This window comes from Mus pahari, chromosome 4, assembly GCF_900095145.1.
Source record: "Mus pahari chromosome 4, PAHARI_EIJ_v1.1, whole genome shotgun sequence".
In the NCBI taxonomy this organism is placed as follows: Eukaryota; Metazoa; Chordata; class Mammalia; order Rodentia; family Muridae; genus Mus; species Mus pahari.
In genome coordinates this window covers 70126763-70147533 of record NC_034593.1, presented here as the reverse complement: position 1 = coordinate 70147533, position 20771 = coordinate 70126763, and the positions used below count along the sequence as shown (strand labels likewise).

The 20771-nt window shown below is 38.4% G+C and overlaps 1 protein-coding gene across 1 annotated transcript in view; it reads left to right on the top strand.

Moving 5' to 3' along the window:
- The window catches only part of Rapgef2 (Rap guanine nucleotide exchange factor 2), a 175411-nt gene that overhangs the window by 115546 nt on the left and 39094 nt on the right, over positions 1-20771 (top strand). The window contains exon 8 of the mRNA XM_029538030.1: positions 424-441. Coding sequence (XP_029393890.1) covers positions 424-441 — 18 coding nt within the window. The remainder of the gene's footprint in view (positions 1-423; positions 442-20771) is intronic.

Here is a 20771-nt window from a genome sequence, read left to right as displayed (position 1 = left end):
ACACACACACACACACACACACACATACACATACACACACACACGCTTAAATAGGTTTTAATGAGGAAAACAAAATTTGTTTTATATGTTTGATGGACACAGTAAAAGAGATTTAGATGGAAACTGTTAGTCTTTATTTGTTCATAACAAAATCTATCTCTTGGAAAGAAGTTGGCTAATATAGTGGGCCTGGGGTGGAAAGCTGGTCTCAGTCGAGTCACATGAATATACCTGGGAGGAGTCAGGATGACTTTCCAGTGCATGGCTTAAGAACACAGCATAGTAATACAGCTGATCTGCATTGTCATTCCACACTGAGATGAACGTAGTCTTCGTTTTGGCAGACGCAATATGGAGCATGTCTGACATTTGTTCCTCTTTTCCTTTCCTCCTCTATGGCACTCATTTCATTCTGGCTCAAAGGAATGCACTAAATCTCAGGTATTGTAATCCGTGTGGTATCTTAACACTAACCTATGTTTGTGTGTAAGTTTGCAATGTTACTAATGAATTGTAGTGCTGATGTCATTTGCTCCGTCTTGTCCTGCTGTGCTTCGCCCCATGGGTGAGACTCATGTGTACCTTGGAAGTGTTGGCTTAGGTGGAGGTGGCCTGATAAGCATCATTCCTGCCGTTCTCCATATGGGCAGGTCATTGCCTGAAGAATGCAAGTGCAATTGAATGATTTTTAAGAGTGATTGAAGCACTGTTTCTTTTTAACTTGTTTTGCAAATAAGAAACAAACAAACAAACAAACAAAAACCTCCAGACAGTGGAATTGCCCTGCCTTTCTTGTGGGAAAGCTCATGGGAAGTTCCTTAGAAACTTATATTTTTATTGTTCTATTGATAAAAAACAAATACAGAAATCCCAGGTTGAGAGCATTTGGGGAGTATAATAGAGAAATTTCATTTACATTTAAAAAAACAAAACCAAAAAAACAACAGGCTTATTCAAGAGAAGAAATGGGAGCTTCAAAATCTCCTACTATGTTTTCTTATTTGCACCTTGATTTTAACCAGACTTCTTGCTTTGGTTTGCCTGCATTTTAATTAAGAGGTCTAGAATACCTTAATTTGTTTCTTATTGTCTGCAATAACTAATCTGCAATTTTGGGGATTGGGCTGTTGAAGTTGTGGCTCATGCTTGGCTTGGGGAATTTGGAGTTATGGGGAGAAAACCGATGACTCCCCGGAAGGTGGTAGAGGAACTGTCACATTTACGGCTGTGTGACTGTACAGGAGAGAGGTCATGATTACATTCATATTAAGGAGATCTGTCCCTAATATTTTTGGATATTGTGGCTGCCTTCCATGAAATAATAACTGTATACATGTTCGAATTAAATGAGACAACTCTCTTACGTCTGTACAAGGGGATACTGTAGTGGCATAGCTGTTGAGAACTCTATTTTCTTAGGAACTGCTGATTTGTGTGCAGGGTGGTATATGTGCAAGTGTGTACATGGGTGCATGGGTGTGTACAAGTGTCTGGAGTCCAAATCTGGCATTGTCTATCACTGTCTGCCTTGATCTTTAGAGGCAGGGTTTCATGCTAAACCTGGAGCCTGCTTTATCAGGTGGGCTAGCAGCCAGCAAGCCCTAGTGAGCTTCCTGCCTCTTCCCTCAGCAGTGCTAGAGTTGAGGTGTGCACAGGACCACACCCTATGTAATTTTTTTTAAAAGATTTTTATTGTATTTTATTTTTTGTGTATGAGTGTTTTGCCAGCATCTGTGTATATGCACCACTTACTTGCCTGGTGCCTAGAAAGTTCATAAAAGGGATCAGATACCCTTTAACTGGAATAGGGACAGTTGTGAGCCGCCACATGGGTGTTGGGAACTGGTCCTGGGTCCCCTCCCCCTAGGCTGCTGTTTGGATGAGTGCTGGGGCCCGAACTCTGGTTCTCTTGTTTGCACAGTAAGCATTCTTAATCCAGCCCTGAAACTGCTAATTGTTAAATGATGAGATCAATCTAAAAACTTTGTATTCAACTTTTAAGCCTCATGGCTGTATATTTTCTAAATTGTATAGCAGTTTTTTAAAAAAGTCAGCATTTTTACTTTTTATATGGGAATTCAGTACTTTAATAGTTAATAAGAATCCACAATGTAATTTATCTTTTTATTTGGCATGAAAAATTAAGAACCTAATATTGATTTAAAACTTACATTCAGCGTACACACAGTGATGTATACTTTACGTACTCTTTTAAAATTAGACATGTTACAGTAATTTAAAACAGATGATAATGATTTTCCTCAGAATCATGAAGACTAGGTCCATGCAGAGTGTTTTCAGGACATTTTTTTTAAGGCAAGTGTGTGAGGTTTGCAGGGAGAATAAGTTTTTTAATATGCAGTGAGAATAGAGTTCTCATTAACATTTTCTTACATTTTGATGAGTGGAACTTGAGACTGTTTTTAAAGTGACCAAAAGCAAGACCTTCAGCCTCCCAGTGAATAGACTGGAAGCAGGAAAGACTGTTCCTGGCAGAGACTGGTAAACTTAGGGTCAGTTCCTAAAAAGACTTTCTCGGGACGTAGACTAGCATTGGTTTGTTTACCTTTAAGAGTTGGGTTGGAAGTAAAGTTTTCTCTGCCTTCCCCTCACATTACTTTAGGGCATTCCTGAGACATTTGTAGGGAGATCCTAGGTCCATGGTAAAGATGGAGAGGAAAGGTAGTGGAGCTGAGCTGGAGGAAGGATGGTTAACTTACGTGGTTGGAGTGGTGTTGGAACTTGGCACACATCTCTTCTGGTGTGTTCCATTCTCTCTTACTTTAATAGAGGAGAAAAGAACTCATTACTCTTTCCAAATCAGAAAGAACAAAAAAATGGTACAGAAAAAAATTAGGCTGGAGATTAAAGAACACATCTCTCACATGTGGATATATTCCCAAAGCTTGAGAAATTTTAGCTTCCAAGGCTGGTTACACAGTTAGAATGTTCTCTACTCTTTTTTTGTTTGTTTGTTTGTTTTGTTTTGTTTTGTTTTGTTTTGTTTTGTTTTGTTTTTCGAGACAGGGTTTCTCTGTATAGCCCTGGCTGTCCTGGAACTTACTTTGTAGACCAGGCTGCCCTTGAACTCAGAAATCCGCCTGCCTCTGCCTCCCGAGTGCTGGAATCAAAGGGGCAAGCCACCACGCCCGGCTGTTTCTACTCTTGAAGTCCTCATTGACATGCTGTCCTAATACTACCTCTGTTTTCTAAATATGAATGCAGCACAAGATAGAACATAGACTCAAATTTTCAGTCAAGAAAATTGAGATAATGAACGCTTTTAGTCATGGAATAAGATGTTTTTACGTCCACGACGACAGCTTTTGTCTTCTACAAGCATTATAGGTTTTCAGTAGTTCAGGTTTGAGTTCTTGACTATGGTATGCAGGAGCAATAGAAAATATTACATTGAGTTGATGTGTTGAATACAATATGACCTTAATCTTTTTTATTGCCAGCGTCTCTAAAACATGGCATCAGTACAGTAAGGTGACATGTATGTGAAACTTTGGACGATCACCTTCCTTCTTCATAGACTTGGTCACTCTCTTGTTTCTTCTAATTTAGAGACAGGATCTCACTGGCTAGCCTGGAACTTAGCACTGTGGACCAGGCTAGTTTCGAATTCACAGAGTTTCACCTGACTTTGTCTCCTGACTACTGAGATTAAAAGTGTGTGCCACCAAACCTGATTATAATTGTTTTTTCTTTTTAATTTGTTTGATTTTTCCCTCTTTTTTGGTAATGTCAAATAAGTCTTATTCCTTTTAATGGCCATATAAAATATCTCTAGTTTTAGTATATATCTTCCACATTTCTAAATGAGATTTAAAAATTTTTCCATGTTTTAAGAGTTAAACTTAATTTTTAATTCACACATAAAACATTACAAACATATTGAGGAATACTTTGTGATTTTTCAATATGTGAATTTTTCATTGCATGCTGTTTAAGTAGGAAAAATACGACACTAATCTTAGCATATATCATTTTACAGGTTTTTTATTATTGTTATGGTTTTAGAGCTTTATTGTAGAAAGGCGGGGAGAAAGGGAGAAGGTAGAAAGAGGGAGAGAGAAGCCTGCCATGACCACGTGGAGAGAGGGGGAAGGGAGAGAGAGAAGAAGGGTTAGAGATGAGAGTAAGAAAGGTGAGAGCTTAAAGTGTACAGTAATTTTTAAAGAATAGATATAACTTGCATCTTGTTAAGAACTTATTGGTTTCGTTTTAAGAGTTACTACTTTTTGAAATAAAAAGTTTACAGTGTTTATTTTATGCACATTTTGACGTGAGTTTTTTGATGGAGCTATTCTTAAATCAGAAATCTCAGGTATTTCCACCCATTTCACAGTTTGCTTTCTCACTAACTTTTCAATACCGCCTTAGCTTGAACTTAGCTAGTGAACTGTAAGAAATTGTGCTTTCTGGCAGAAGCAGCGACTTTTACCTCTGGTCAATTTCCTAATTAAGAGCTGAAGGGTTTACCTTGGTTCATGTCTCTCCTAACTGTAACTTATTTATATGTTTAAAGATGTATTTTAACACAAATAAAATTATATGTAAGTGTAGGGTTAGTATTAGAACCACTTTTAAAGCATCTATCCCTGTATTTATTCACCCAGCATTTGTTTGCTTAATTGAAGAGAAAACATTTATTTTCACTGGTATTACTATAATGGTCTTTTTGTAAATCACAGTAGGATGGACATAGCTCAGAAAACGATGTATTTTACTTCCTCTGTCACTCAGGAAAACGCCAGTATTTTACTCTATAGACTTGTTCATTTGGCAGATACTTGCTAGGTACCTATTTTTCAGATCTGCATCATACTTAAGTGATTCTTCCCCTTGCCCTTGTAATTTCACAGGGAAGTATGGATAATAAAGATATAGGAAAATACACGTTTGGAGGGACATGCACTGGATACTATTTTTGTTTGTTTGTTTTACTTATTTTTTAGTTGATATTTTCTTTATTTTTATTTCAACTATTATCCCCTTTCCCTGTTTCTCCCCTTCCCAGAAAACCCCCATCCCATCCTCCCTCCCCCTGCTTCTATGAGGGTGCTCCTCCACTCACCCACCCACTCCCACCTCGACTCCCTCGATTCCCCTACACTGGGGCATCTATTAAGCCTCCGTAGGACCAAGGACCTCTCCTCCCATTGATGCCTTACAAGGCCATCCTCTGCTACACATACAGCTGGAGAGCTCTGGGTGGTCTGGTTGGTTGATATTGTTGTTCTTCCTATGGTGTTGCAAACCCCTTTTACTCCTTTAGTTCTTTCTGTAACTCCTCCATTGGGGACCCCACACTCAGTCCAATGGTTGACTGTGAGCATCTGCCTCTATATTTGTAAGGCTCTGGCAGGGCCTCTCAGGAGACAGCTATATCAGGATCCTGTCAGCATGCACTTCTTGGCATCTACAATATTGTCTCGGTTTGGTAACTGTATATGGGATGAATCCACAGGTGGGACAGTCTCTGGATGGCCTTTCCTTCAGTCTCTGTTCTACACTTTTATCTCTATATTTGCTTCTGTGAGTATTTTGTTTTCCTTCTAAGAAGGACCGAAGCACCCACACTTTGGTCTTCCTTCTTCTTGAGCTTCATTTGGTCTGTGAATTGTATCTTGAGTATTTGGAACTTTTGAGCTAATATCCACTTATCAGTGAGTGCATGCCATTTGTATTCTTTGGGTTATCTCACTCAGGATGGTATTTTCTAGTTCCATCCATTTGCCTAAGAATTTCATAAATTCATTGTTTTTAATAGCTGAGTGGTACTCCATTGTGTAAATGTACCACATTTTCTGTATCCATTCTTCTGTTGAAGGACATCTGGAGTCTTTCCAACTCAGGCTATTATAAATAAGGCTGCTATGAACATAGTGGAGGATGTGTCCTTATTACATGTTAGAGCATCTTCTGGGTATATGTCAGGAATGGTGTAGCTGGGTCTTCAGGTAGTACTATGTCCAATTTTCTGAGGAACCACCAAACTGATTTCCAGAGTGGTTGTACCAGCTTTCAATCCCACCAGCAATGGAGGAGTGTTCCTCTTTTTCCACATCCTTGCCAGTAACTGCTGTCACCTGAATTTTTTGATCTTAGCCATTCTGACTAGTGTGAGGGTTGTTTTGATTTGCGTTTCTATGATGACTAAGGATGTTGAGCATTTCTTTAGGTGCTTCTCAGCCATTCAATATTCTTCCGTTGAAAATTCTTTGTTTAATTTTAATAGGATTTTTTGATTCTTGGGAGTCTAATTTCTTGAGTTCTTTGTACATATTGGATATTANCCCTCTATCGGATGTAGGATTGGTAAAGATCTTTTCCCAATCTGTTGGCTGCCTTTTTGTCCTATTGGCAGTGTCCCTTGCCTTACAGAAGCTTTGCAATTTTATGAGGTCCCATTTGTTGATTCTTGATCTTAGAGCACAAGCCATTGGTGTTCTGTTCAGGAAAATTTCCCCTGTGCCCATGTGTTCAAGGTTCTTCTTTACTTTCTCCTCTATAAGTTAAACAGTGTATCTAGTTTTATGTGGAGGTCCTTGATCTCCTTGAACTTGAACTTTGTACAATGAAATAAGAATGCAAGGAGATCGGCTGGTGAGATGGCTCAGCGGGTAAGAGCACCTGACTGCTCTTCCAAAGGTACAGAGTTCAAATCCCAGCAACCACATGGTGGCTCACAACCATCCTTAACAAGATCTGACACCCTCTTCTGGTGTGTCTGAAGATAGCTACAGTGTACTTACATATAATAAATAAATAAATCTAAGAATGCAAGGAGATTTGCATATTTCTACATGCTGACTGCCAGTAGAACCAGCACCATTTTTTAAAAATGGTGTCTTTTTTCCACTGGATGGTTTTAGCTACTTTGTTAAAGATCAAGTGACCATATGTGTGTGGGTTCATTTTTGGATCTTCAATTCTATTCCATTGATCTTTCTGCCTGTCTCTGTACCAATACCATGCAGTTTTTATCACTATTGCTCTGTAATACAGCTTGAAGTCAGGGATGGTAATTCTCCCAGAAGTTCTTTTATTGTTGAGAATAGTTTTCACTGTCCTGGGTTTTTTGTTGTTCCAAATGAATTTGCAAATATTCACAAATAATATTACATACCTGACTCTAAACAAGTAAGTGAAAGATCTGTCTGACAAGAACTCCAAGTCTCTGAAGAAAGAAATCGAAGATCTCAGGAGATGGAAAGATCTCCCATGCTCATGGATTGGTTGGGATTAATATAGTCAAAATGGCCATCCTGCTAAAAGCAATCTACAGATTCAATGTACTGGGCACTTTTAAAAGAGTCAGGAATGGCTTTCTGATCAGGTGTCAGGTCACATCACAACCTCAGGAGAAGCAGTTCACACGCATAAGTCCATTTGCTCAAAGACTAAAGGTGTGGGGAAAAGCACTTCTCGCTTGCTTTGTTTCGAGACAGGCTTTCTCTGTGTAGCCCTTGCTGTCCTGGAACTCACTCTGTGGATCAGGCTGGTCTTGAACTCAGAGATCCACCTGCCTCTGCCTGCTGAGTGCTGGGATTAAAGGTAAGCACCAGCCCTGCTCAGAGGTCACATTTGGATAAATTTATCTGCTTTGAGCTGGAATAGTGATGGTCTTAGGTCCTCCTTAAGCTCTAGGAGTAGCAACAGCATTTGAACTTGACAAGTGAGATAAGAACTAAGGGTGAGGATTCAAGTGGAAGAAAGTGGAAATAGGGGCTAGAGAGCTCAGTGGTGAGAGCATCACCTGCAGAGCCCCCAGTTTTGTCTCCCTCCAACCACATGACAGACAGCTCACAGCTACCTACTACTCCAGTTCCAAGGGATCTCAGACCTTCTTCTGTCCTCTGTGGGCACTAGGCACACATGTAGTGTATAGACATACCCACAAGCAAAACACTGATACACATAAGTAAATCTTGAAAAAAGAAATAGGTGAGAAGAATAAAACTTTAAAGTACCATTCATTCATTTTAATTGGCTTACCTGATGATAGTGCTTTCTGACCAGTAATTTTTAGTGGGCAGTACATATATAACTGTGTGTGTGTGTGTGTGTGTGTGTGTGTATATATATATACACATACATATATATAAGTATATATTACACGTATATATGTGTGTATGTGTGTGTATATATATATATATATATATATATATATATGCTCACCATATATAAGTGAAAATGCTCCATATGTATGTATGTATATATGTATGTATTATGTTTGCCATATATAAATGAAAATGCTCCAGCCATAGTTTGAGGTAGATTAGTTTGAAAAAAGACACAGGACTTTGTCTTTTGTTTGTTTGGGGTTTTGGTTAGTCAAGAGTTTCTCTCCCCGAGTGGTTTGTAACTGCTGTTGTAGATCGCCTTCCACTTCTGATCCTCCTGCATTCAGTTCCCTAACCCTGCGATCCGATCCTTGGAATGTACTGCCATGCCCAGTTTCTGCTGCACTAGGGCTCACATCCAGGGTATCATTTATGCTCAGCAAGCATTCCACAAACTGACCACATCCCCAGGCCAAAGCAGATTACCTTTTAGTAGTACAGGAAAGCTCAATAAAACATGAAAGCTGAGCTGATACTGAAGAATGAGAAAAAGGGTGTGGGGAGAAGGTTAGTGACAGCCACACCCTGTCAAGGTTGCTGCATAGACGCTGTGAATTTCGTGCTTGTGGATGGATGCTTTGGATTTCACTAGCGTGTTTTGAGAGTGTAGAAGGTATCCTTGCACACTCCTTCTTGTCAGTAGGTTAACTGACTCCTCTTAACCCAGATCATGCTGTATTGTAAATCTTTCAGGAATGTTCTGACAGCAAGGTCTCCAAACAATAGGTGGAGAAAATGCTACTGAACCTTGTTCTGCAATTTCTGGCAAACTGCAGCCTGTTTGAGCTACAGCGTCTCTGTGGCTCTCCTTGCTTTAGGGAGGGACCTTTTCTCTTTTTGCAGTTATAATCAGGTCTTACGTTAATTTCATTAGTATGAATTAAAAAATTAAACGATAGAGCATAGGTAGATATTGAAATGTAAATCATGAGACAATTTAAAGCGTAAAACGATTTCTTTCACGCTATTAACAGCACGCATTGCAAATTCATGCAAGGCAGTTGAGAATAGCATGCAGTGTGCTGTTTACCCAAGTTTCAGCTTCTGCCGGAGGATGTCTATTTTTGTATATTACATCATCTCTGCTAGAGAACTCCGGTGTCCACTGGGATTTACTGTTCTTTCATTCCAATCTGAAAGAGAGCTTGTATTGATGTCATAATTGGACCTATCTTTCAGTTGAAAGTAATAACAGTGCTGTGTAGCAAGTCATGCAATATTTCAAGCAATTTGTCTGTCAAAAAGATCAGTGCCACTTTGTCCTGCTTCTAACTGTGACCATGGGTAGTGTGTTTTGCGTGTGCTCGTTTCTCTCTCTCTCTCTCTCTCTCTCTCTCTCTCTCTCTCTCTCTCTCTCTCTCNGTGGATCTACCTGTCTCAGTCTCCCCAGTATGAGGTTGCAGTCTTGTGCCACCAGACCCCAGATTTTGTATGGGGGGGGGCTAGGTAGACAAATCAGCTCCCAACCAAGCTACTTTACCAACCAAGCCATGCTGTCCCATTTTCTTCTCTCTCTCTCTCTCTCTCTCTCTCTCTCTCTCTCTCTCTCTCTCTCTGCTTGTATGTGTTATAAATACAGTTAACTGAAATTTTTCTTTGTGTTGCAACAGCAAAGATCCTTTTCCTCTCTGCCAGCTTCAGCTTCCCTCATGTGCCTCTCCACCCCGCCCTGTTTCTAGCAGGAGGTCTTACAAGCTCATCTCCTTGGACATACCAACTTTTTTTATCTTTTATCAGTGCTGAATGGGTCTTGTTAGGATGGTTGTCCATTGCAAACAGTCTGTTTTAACTATGCATGATAATGAGTAATTAGAATTGTTCTGAGATTGAAATCCAGTGTTAAAACAGCAGTGATAGTCAGATGATATTGTTACCCTCTGGGCGACGTGCTAGCATCTAATGGAATGTGCACATGCTAGATTTTAAGGCATTTGTGAAAGGAAATGGTTTAGTTATTTATATAAGCATGATTTTAAAACATTAAGTGATCTGCATACCAGTGTAATGAATATGTATATAAATATGTATCACTGTGTATATAAAAAAATCCTCCTTATTCTTGAAAGATTTAGTGACTGTCAGTTATATCTAAGTGTTTTTAACTGATTAGGAGCAAGCTTCCAATACATTATTTTTAATCACATTATTGAGTTATTTTTATATAATGCAATCATCTGAAGTTTTTTCCAATGGTCTTTTCTTGGTTAAAACAAACACAAACAACATGTAACATTACATTTACCACCTTAATGGTTTTTAAGCAGACATCTTAGTAATATTAAGTAAGTCAGTAGTGGATTTTGGAACTGATGTGAACTTACACATTTTTTGTATGTTCTCTTATTATAATGTTTCTCATAGACTAAAAATAAAGGTATTTGGGAAGAGAATGGTAAAGGGGGTGGGCAGTCGTTTATGTTAATGCAATTCTGTGTGGATTGTATGTGCTTAGCTGGAGGACAGGTGGGTGTGACATTTCCTAAAGTAGAAGTAAAGATCAAGTGGCCCTGAAATGGGAATTGCTGATTTGAATAAGGAGGGGTGATTCAGATTCTGAAGATTGGAGGGTGTAGAAGGAAGCAGGATAGCAGTGCTCAACAAGTTAGCTTCCGATCAGTCCAGAAGGTCTTTGAGTGCTGAAGAACAGGCAAACCTCAAAAGGCAACATTTCCCTTTCACTGATTATATTTGTTTGTACTTACCGTAAGAAGTTTGAAACTAGACCTTTACAGAAGTTCTGGAAATCATCAGAACTTTGGGGAATACCAAGGGAAGGTTTTAGACAAAGGGTGATTTGCCATTTGTTACTTTATGCAGTAAATAGTCCCCAGCTGAGTGAGATGGGCAGAGCAGCCTTGACCTTCCTGTTCTTGACACTGGCTTTAGTAAACTGAGGAGCACTTGAGAGCTTCAGTTTGTTTTTCTTTGCAGTGAACTTTGACCAGACACTTAGCATGTACCACCTTTGATGAGAGCAGAAGAGCCCTAACCTTTCTGCAGGATTAATTGTCAGTCAGGGTTCTTCTGAGTCCGTCACATGATAACAGAGATCAACAGCAGCTGGTAACTGTGGGCTGTTTTAAGGAGCCAAGAGGCTGGTTATTGTCTGACTGTAGACCTTCTTAAACTGTTTTCATTGTAGATACTTATACCATTAAGTCAAAAGCTCTCAGTATGGTCTGTACAATATAAAGGAATTCTGTTTGAAAAAAACCTACCCCCCCCCAAAAAAGGAAAAGACAAATTAGAGTCCATGTTCACTCATCAGTTAAAAATGGTGGTAAGGGGCCTGTAGACATGCCTCAGCAGCTAAGAGGACTCAGTTTCGATTCCCAGCACCTACATGACACCTCACAGCTACTCATAGTTCAGGGGATCAAATGGCTTCTTAATCAACCTAGGCACTGCATGTATCCAGTGCATGTATATACTGGCGCACTGCATGTATCCAGTGCATGTATATACTGGCGCACTGCATGTGTCCAGTGCATGTATATACTGGCAGTCAGCACACCCACACAACAAATCAAATAAAATATAAAAACAAGGCTTAAAGAGTAACAGGCCATTTATTTTAAGTGTTATTTTAAAAGGCATATAACTACTTTATTAAAAAAAATAAGAAAAGTAATACATTACTAATGTATTATTCTCCTATCTTCATCTGTGTGGAGCCCATTGTAATGCATTCTTCAGCTTGAAGAATATAAGGTACATGAAGAAAGTATGTTCTAACACAGAAAGGTGATTACAGATTGCTACAGTATTATAATTTTTGAAAACTTCCTGGCAGCCCACAGTGCACTGTGCCAGGGAACCAGGTAGGTCCACAGCAGGTCTTTACCTCTCCCTCCAAATCCAATCCTCCCAGTTCCAGCCTTAGCTCAGCAGGCAAGCACTGGCTGCAGCCTCCCTTCCCCCACTGTCCCCATCTCCACCTCATTGCTTTATCCCAGCCCCCAATTCCAGCAGTCATTCACTAGGAACCCAGAGTCCACTCTAACTGGGAAAACTAGTAGGCTAACTAGAGATCTTCTCCTCTTCCTCCATTTCTCCAAAGTTCAATCTGCCAGACTCATCCTCCGCTCTGGAGCAGACCTTCTGCTGTGGCCTCCCCTCACACTGTGCTCCATTTCCAGGGAGCTCACTAAGCAGATCACAGTGGAAACACCCTACTTTCCTTCCTGCTCTGTACCCTCTCAGCCCCAACCCAGCAGCCCAACCCTATTCCTACATGTCAGCTCCCAAGACCCAGAAACATGTATTGCCTGGGGAACCTCCAGTGGCCACACCTGTCCGGATGCAGCAAGAATTTCCTACCAGGCAACACACAGCCACCACACTCTGCTAAGAACAGAGAGGACAACAGAAACCAAAGAACAAAATACCCACTCAACAAAGACGAAACTAGAAACCAGCACCAGTCCCAGATGTCTAGATGCTGGCATAAAAATACAGTCAGTAACAGCCAGGATAATATGTCTCCACTATAGCTTAGCAACCCTACCACAGCAGGCCCTGAGTATTGCAACATAACTGAAACATAAGAAAAAGATATTAAAATAGCCTTTATGAATATGATAGCAGTCCTTAGAGAGGAAATGAATAAAATCCCTTACATCTATGAAAACAAAAACAGTAGAAGGAATTGAATAAAACAGTTCAAGGTCTGAAAGTTGGTGATAGAATCAACAAAGAAAACCCAAGCTGAGGGAAATCTGGAAATGAAAATTAGGGAATTGGAACAGGAACCTCAGAGGGCAAGCCTTACCAATAGAATGCAAGAAATGGAAAAGAGAATCTCAGGCATTGAAGACATGACGAAAGAAATGGATATATCAGATGTTAAATAGGAAAAAAAATCTTGCTGTAAAACATCTAGGAAATCTGGAACACTTGATCTAAGAATAATAGGAATATTATTAGAGAAAGGAGAAGAAACCAAGGTCAAAGGCACAGAAAATATTTTCCAAAAAATCACAGAAGAAAGTTTCCCTAAAATAAAGATAGAGCTTCTTATGAAAGTATAAGAAGCATACAGAGCACCAAGTAGACTGGATCAGAAAAAAAATCCTTTCGGCACATAATCGAAGCACTAAACCTACTGAACAAAGAAAGACTATTAAAAGCTGCAAGGGGAAAAGACCAAGTAACATATATAAGCACACCTGTTGGAGTCGTGCCTTAATTACTTAATAGAGTAATCTTCCTTAATAGAGACACTCAAAGGCCTGAACAGATGTTCTCCAGACTCTTAGATACTGCAGATACCAGCTCCAACAACTATACCTAGCAAAACTTTCAATCATCATAGCTGGGGAGAATAATAGAACCCAGGATAAAACCAAAGACTAATCCCAGATCAGCAACTCCAAAGAGGGGAAACTTACATACCTCATAGCAGCAAAATAACAGGAGTCAACAAACACTGTCGTTATCTCTCAACATCAGTTGTCTCAGTTCCCCAGTAAAAAAGAGAGAGACTACCAGAACGGATTTGAAATCAGGAAAATCCATTTGAAAACAAGAAAATCCACCTTGTGGCTTCATCCAAGACATATACCTTAAAATCAAGGATAGGTATCACCTCAGAAAAAGGATGGAAAGACATTCTAAGCAAATGGACCTAAGAAGCAACTGGTGTAGCTATTTCTATATCTGACAAAATAGAGTTCAGACCAAAACTGAGTAGAGGAGATTGGGAAGGACGCTACATATTCATCAAAGGAAAAATTCACCTAGAGGACATTCCAGTTCTTACACAAGGGCACTCAAGTTCAAAAAAGAAACACTACTACAGCGAAAATTACATACTGCCCCTCACACACTGATAGTGGGAGACTTCAGTACCCCATTGTCACCAACAGACAGACCATCCAGACAAAAACTAAATAGAGATATGCTGGAGTTAAATGATGTCTTAAGTCAAATGGACGTAAGTAGATATTCACAGAACATTACATCTAAACACAAAAGAATATGCTCTTTTTTTTCAGCAGCTCATGGAACTTTTCTAAAACTGACCACATATGCAGACACAAAGCATGTTTCAGCAAATATAAGAAAATTGAAATAACATTCTGCATCCTGTCTGAGCACCACAGATTAATGCTAGATAATAACAACAGCTTATAAACTCATGGAAACTGAACTGAATGAAATATGTATGGGTCTAGACAGAAATTAAGGAAGAAATTAAAGACTTTTTAAAATTGAATGTAAATGAATATACAACTTACCAAAATTTATGGAACACAAGACAGTTCTATGAGGCAAGTTCGTGGCATTAAGTGTCTACATAAAAAAATTATAGCAATTTTATACTCGTAACTTAACAGTGCACCTGAAAGCTCTAGAACAAAAAGAAGAAATCGTATCCAAAAGAAGTAGAACAAGACATTATGAAAATTAGGGCTGAGATCACTAAAATAGAGACAGACAACAGCAACAAAAATCAATGCAAAGAATCGATTAAGCAGACTTGTCTATGAGAAAATCAGTAAGATTGACAAACCACTATTAAAATTAAGTAAAAGGTTGAGGGAGAATATCCAAATTCACAGAATTAGACAAAGTGGGACAAGAGTAGACACTGAGGAGAGCCAGAGAGTCTTAAGGATATAACTGTACTCTTCCAGATTGGAAAACCTAAAAGAAATGATCATTTTCTTGAAACATAACACTTAAAAAAGTTAAGTCAAGATTAGATAAGCAATTTAAACTATAACCCCTAGTGGAATAGAAGCAGCTATTAAACATTGCCAAACAAACAAACAAACAGCCCAAGGCCGAATGATTTTAGTGTAGAAATCATCAGACATTCAAAGAGGTAATGCCAATACTTCTCAAATTATTCCACAAAAATAGAAACAGAAAGAACACTGACAAATTCATTTTATGAGACTACAGATATTCTGATACCCAAACCACATAAAGACCCAACAAAGAATGAAAATTATAGACCCACTTCTCTTATGAACATAGATACAAAAATACTCAGCAAAATACCTGTAAACAAAATTAAAAAGCATGTCACAATGATAATCTACTATAACAAAGTAGATTTCAACCCAGAGATGCAGGGGTGGTTAAACATGCATAAACTGGTAAATGTAATCCACCTTATAAACACACTGAAAGACAGAAACTATGTGATCATTTCATTAGATACATGAAAGGCCTTTGACCAAGTCCAACACTTCTTTATGATTAAAGTCCTTGAGAATTAAGGGTACAAGGGACATGCCTCAACATAACAAGGCAGTTTACAGCAATCCCATAACTAATATCAAGTTAAATAGAGAGAAACTCAAAGCAATTCTGCTTAAATAAGAAATAATCCAAGGTTGTCCTCTCTCTTCTAAGCTTATTCAATAATGTACTTGACGTCTTAGGTCTTAGCTAGAATAGTAAGACAACTGAAAGAGCAAGAGAATACAAATTGGACATTTGTATTTTTATTTTCAGATTATATATATATATATATATATATATATATATATATATATATATATATATATAACCTTAAAAATTCCACTGGGGAGCTCCTACAGCTGATGAGTACTACCAGCATAGTAGCTGGGTACAAAATTAACTCACAGAACTCAATAGCCCTCCTATATATAAAGGATAAATGGCCTGAGAAAGAAAACAGGGAAACCACAACCTTTACAATAGTCTTAAATAATATAACATATCTTGGGGTATCTCCTATCAAGCAAGGCTAAGACTTGTATGATAAAAACTGCAAGGCATCGAAGAAAGAAACTTAAGATGTCAAATGATAGAAATATCTCCTCCCATGCTCATGGATTGGTAGTATTAATATAGTAAAAATGAATGTCCTTCCAGTAGCAATTTACAGATTCAGTGTAATCCCCACCAAAATTCCAATATAATTCTTCACAGATCTTGAGAGGAGCTTCATATGAAAACACACACACACACACACACACACACACACACTCTGCATAATAGCTAAAATATCCTGAATAATAAACTATGGAATTTATCATTATCCAGATTTCAAGTTGTTTTACAGAGCTATAGTAATAAAAACAAATGTGGTATTGATACAAAAACTGACAAGTTGATCAACTGAATTGAATTGGAGTCCCAGACATAAATCCACATACTTGAGTTTTGGTAGAGAAGACAGAAATATTCACTGGAAAAAAGGAAAGAATTTTCAACAAATGGTGCTAGTGAAACTGGATTAGCTTTATGTAGAAGAATCAAAATAATCTCATACCAGCTTACACAGAACCCAACTCCAAATGGATCAAAGACCTCAACGTAAAACATACACTGAACCTGATGAAAGAGAAACTTAATTCATTGGCACAGGAGAAGACTTCCTAAACTGCACAGCCATAGCACAGGCACTAATATCAACAATTAATAAATAGGACCTCTTGAAAATAAAAAGCTTTTGTAAGGCAAAGGACACCATCATTCGGACAAAGCAGCAACCTAGAGAATAGGCAGATTTTTATCAGTTACATATCTGATAGAGGGTTAAATATCCAAAATATACAAAGAACTTTAAAAACTGTATGTCCAAAAAAAAAAAAAAAAAAACCCAGCCCAACTTAAAACAGAATTCTCAAAACAGGAAACTCAGGTGGCTGAGATGCACTTAAATGCTCACCATCCTTAGCCGTCATAGAAATGCAAATCAAAACTACTTTGAAATTTCATCCCATACTGGTCAGAATGGCCAGGGTCAATGAAACAAGCAACAGCTTAGGCTGGCAAAGGCTGTAGAGTAAGGGAAGCACTCATCTGTTGCTGATGGGAGTACAAACTTCTATAGCCACCATGGAAATCAGTGTGGCGGGACAACAAGAATATGGGACTTAACATACCCCAAGATCTTGCTATTTCACTCTTGGGCATACATTCCCAAGACACTTCATTCTACCATTGAGAGTGCAGTGGTAGTGTGTTGTTAGCATGGGTAAAGCTCTGCTTATTTCAACCTTTACCTTCCTCCAAAAAACCAAAACAAACCATCAACCCTGCCCACAAGACCAACCAGTTCATCTTAAAATACCAGCATTATAGTAGAGGATAGTTTTTCAGAGTATAGCTATTTATGAATAGTTATATGCAGTTAAAATGCTCTGCTTTAATATTTAGGAGAGGAGGAGGTTGGGTGTGTGATTTGGGATTTGTTTGTATGTATGTGGGGGCGCACTGAACATTGTCTAAAATATGTGGTCATATTAGGGTGATTTATTTTTCAAAAAAGCATTAGATGTTCTGTAGCCCATAAAAATGTCTATTTAGAGATGCTCTCTATTTTAAATTACTTTAGTATTTTCTTTAGTATTAAGACAGAAGGTCCCAAGCAACTGTTCCTGGTGGCGAAGTCTGCCCATTAGTGCTTCAATTTAAAATTATCATCATTGGCTCTTAAAACAGAAGCCGTTGACTCAGTTTGAACATTATTTTGAAAAGTACTGGGATTCCTATTCTAGATATTAAGTTGTGTAGAGATAAAAAGAATTATTGGTTAATATTTGATTTCCAGGCCGGTGGGAATAGCTCAGGGTTAGATTGTCTGCTAATGTCCATGAAACCCTTGAGTTTGAATAGTCATATGAAGAAATAAAAATTTTAAGTCAGTAAAGTCTTTGAAAACAGAATCTTGTATCACATAGTTTATGTCTTTTTTTTTATTGTATGGGATGTGAAAGGCCCTAGCTCCAGTCTCAATGCTGTTGAGAAAAAAAGCCAACTTATTTGCATCAATATGGTCTGTCTCCTGTTGCTCTTTCCTCTACATTTGCTACTACCTGGTATCCAGTAACATCCATGTTACTTAAGAACATGGCAAGGATTTCAAGACTCTCCCAGCTGAACCATTTAAGTAATGTAGTTCATATATTATCTTTCTATATTATCACCGTCGTTTATACTCTTGCGATTTCTACTTACAATGAGTTCTGACATCTGAGAGATACTCCTTTCGATTCTATGTGTCAGACTTGTACCTTCCTGTGTGCTACATAGCGAGAACCTGGGAAATCATAACAGTTACTGTTTCCTCTAGGAAAGGGCTAAATAGTAAACTCATGCTGAGGCAGGAGGATCATGATTATTTGAACATATGATTTCAGTAGCAGCCTGCCCAACATAGTAAAACCTAATCGTTAAAAAGAAAAATCCATAAGAAAATCTTCCTAATGTTTAACTGAAACCTGCCCTCACATAATCTTAGCTTAAATTATAGATCTTCTTAATGAATTTTTCTCCTTTTCTGTTACTTTAAATATTTATTTAAAATTTCAATATGAAGAATTGTTTTTATTTTTTCTGTTTTATTTTTCTTCTATTTAAAATAGATTTTTAAAGATACAGTGGATTCTCCTTTCTCAGCTCTTCCCAGTCCCTCCCTACCTCCATGAAATCTGGAAACATACCCTTTCTGTCTCTCATTAGAAAATAGATAGGCTTCTAAGGAATAATAATAAAATAAGACAAGATAAAATAAAACCAAAGAAGCCAAGATAAGACAAATGTAGAGGAAATGAGTTAAAGAAAAGGCAGGAGAAACACAGATGAAGAGATACAGGAGTCCCCTAAAAACACAAAACCAGAAGCCATAATACATACGCAAAGGACCTGTAAGGTTAAAGTAAAAAACACCCTGACACAATATTATGAGACAAAGAACCCCCAGAGATGCCACTGAATTCATTTTTTGTTGGCCTCTACAGCTGGGTGTGTGGCCAGAGGGATTGGAGGACACAGAGGAACCAAGGCCTCTAAACACAGACAACGGAGGCACACACGAGTTCACAGAGACAGAGGCGACATGTTCAGGGCTTCATGGGTCTGCACAAGTTGGGGTCCTAAAGCTGAGAGAAGAAGTAGGTACATGCCCTACCCCTAACTCAAAGCTAGCTCTGGTTGATAATCATATCCTGTTTTAATATAGCCACTGTGCAGAGCCTTCTGTAAGTGCATTCCCTTTCATAAACTTACTCAGCTTCTTAAGGTTTTCCTAAATAACCTACTGTGTTTTCTGCCACTAGAACACCACATTTACATACTGTCTCTCCCTGGATGGGATAGCTAGATTGGGTTGCCAGCATTGCACAGCCCTTCAACACAGATCACAGCAGAACATCCTGCCTTCCATATACCTGATGATATAACCTGAAATTACAGTAGGTTCCTGGGATCATGCTTGACTCAATGCAAAACTTTTTGGCTAGATGAGTTTTAGAGAACCCTTGACTGCCTCCCTAGCTCTTTCCTTCTCTACGTGCACATCTTTATGCTCATCTGTGTGAAATTTGGGTTTCTTATACTCTATCACAGTATAAGTCCCCTAATGTTATTAAAGAGTAAATGAGTTCTATTTATAGTTACCAAACCATTTATGTCTGTTTCCTCATGTTAAAGGCTGAAGTAACTTCACACTTTAGTTTTAAAGCATTAAGTGGAATCATTTGGGTGTTTATGCTTTATTTCAACAACTACAATGTATCAAATTCTAGGATCATTATCAGAAATAAAATCCTCCGATGGTCTAAGACCTCACCTAACCTATACTATAGTTCATAATGCATGCAGTATTTCCTGTTTTTGTTAAATAAAAGAGGAAGCATTAGCAGTCTATTGTCTTCATGCAAATGAATTAGTCACAGAGGACTGCATTATAGCACATTAGCAGTAAAGGTATAGTTCTCTATGTTTGGAGTGTTGCTTTATGAACTATAACAGGAAGTGCTGTGTGAAAGCTTTGCTTGAGAAGAGGCACCGAGGCATTTTCAGTCAGCCCTAAAGGACTCCACCTCTGAATCCTTGAACACTGCAAGGTTGAGGTCTGGCCTTTTCTTAAAATAGGTTCAAGGAAATGAAGTAAGCCCTATTCAATCTGCTATTAGAGTCTGCTCACTTTTCAAATAAGTGCCTTTCTGAAAGTCCAGTGTCACAGTTTCTGGTGACTCACGGGCTTTGTTCCTGTTTCTCTGCTGCTCCACACCTTGTCATCTTTTAACCTTTTTCTTTTCAGTGCTGTGTATGAATGTGGAACATAGTAATTACACATTGGTTACTACACTAATTTCTCAATCATGAGTCACATGCAGAGTAAATTGTTTGTTGTCAGTAAGTTTTAAAGTAAAGATTCCCTCAGAGTATGTCTCCGAGTATTGGGCCATCTTGATGTGTACTTCATTAGATAATTCTAACACAGCCTCCAGGAGTTTTAAAACCTGCATTTAATTTAGATTCAACTGAGATATGTAGTTAACATTTTCTAGGTGTCAGGCAGTGTGCCTACTTCTTTTGTATTTTATATCATAATTATTTTTAATAATGAATTGGAAGCACCATTTTATAGATTAACTCTATGAGCACTTCCAGTGGGATATGTGAAGGACTAGTATGAAATATATTCAAGGATGAAATAGATCATGTGAAAATGTAGGATTAAGATATAAAAGGTTTATCAGAAGGGATCAGTTGGTTCAACTCTATAATCTCAATTACTTGGGAATCCAAGGCAGGATCACAAATTCAAGGTTTACCCTGAATTACAGAGTAAGTTCAAGTTCATCCTGGAGAACTTGAAACCATATCCTCCTCCTCCTCCTCCTCCTCCCCTCCTCCTCCTCCTCC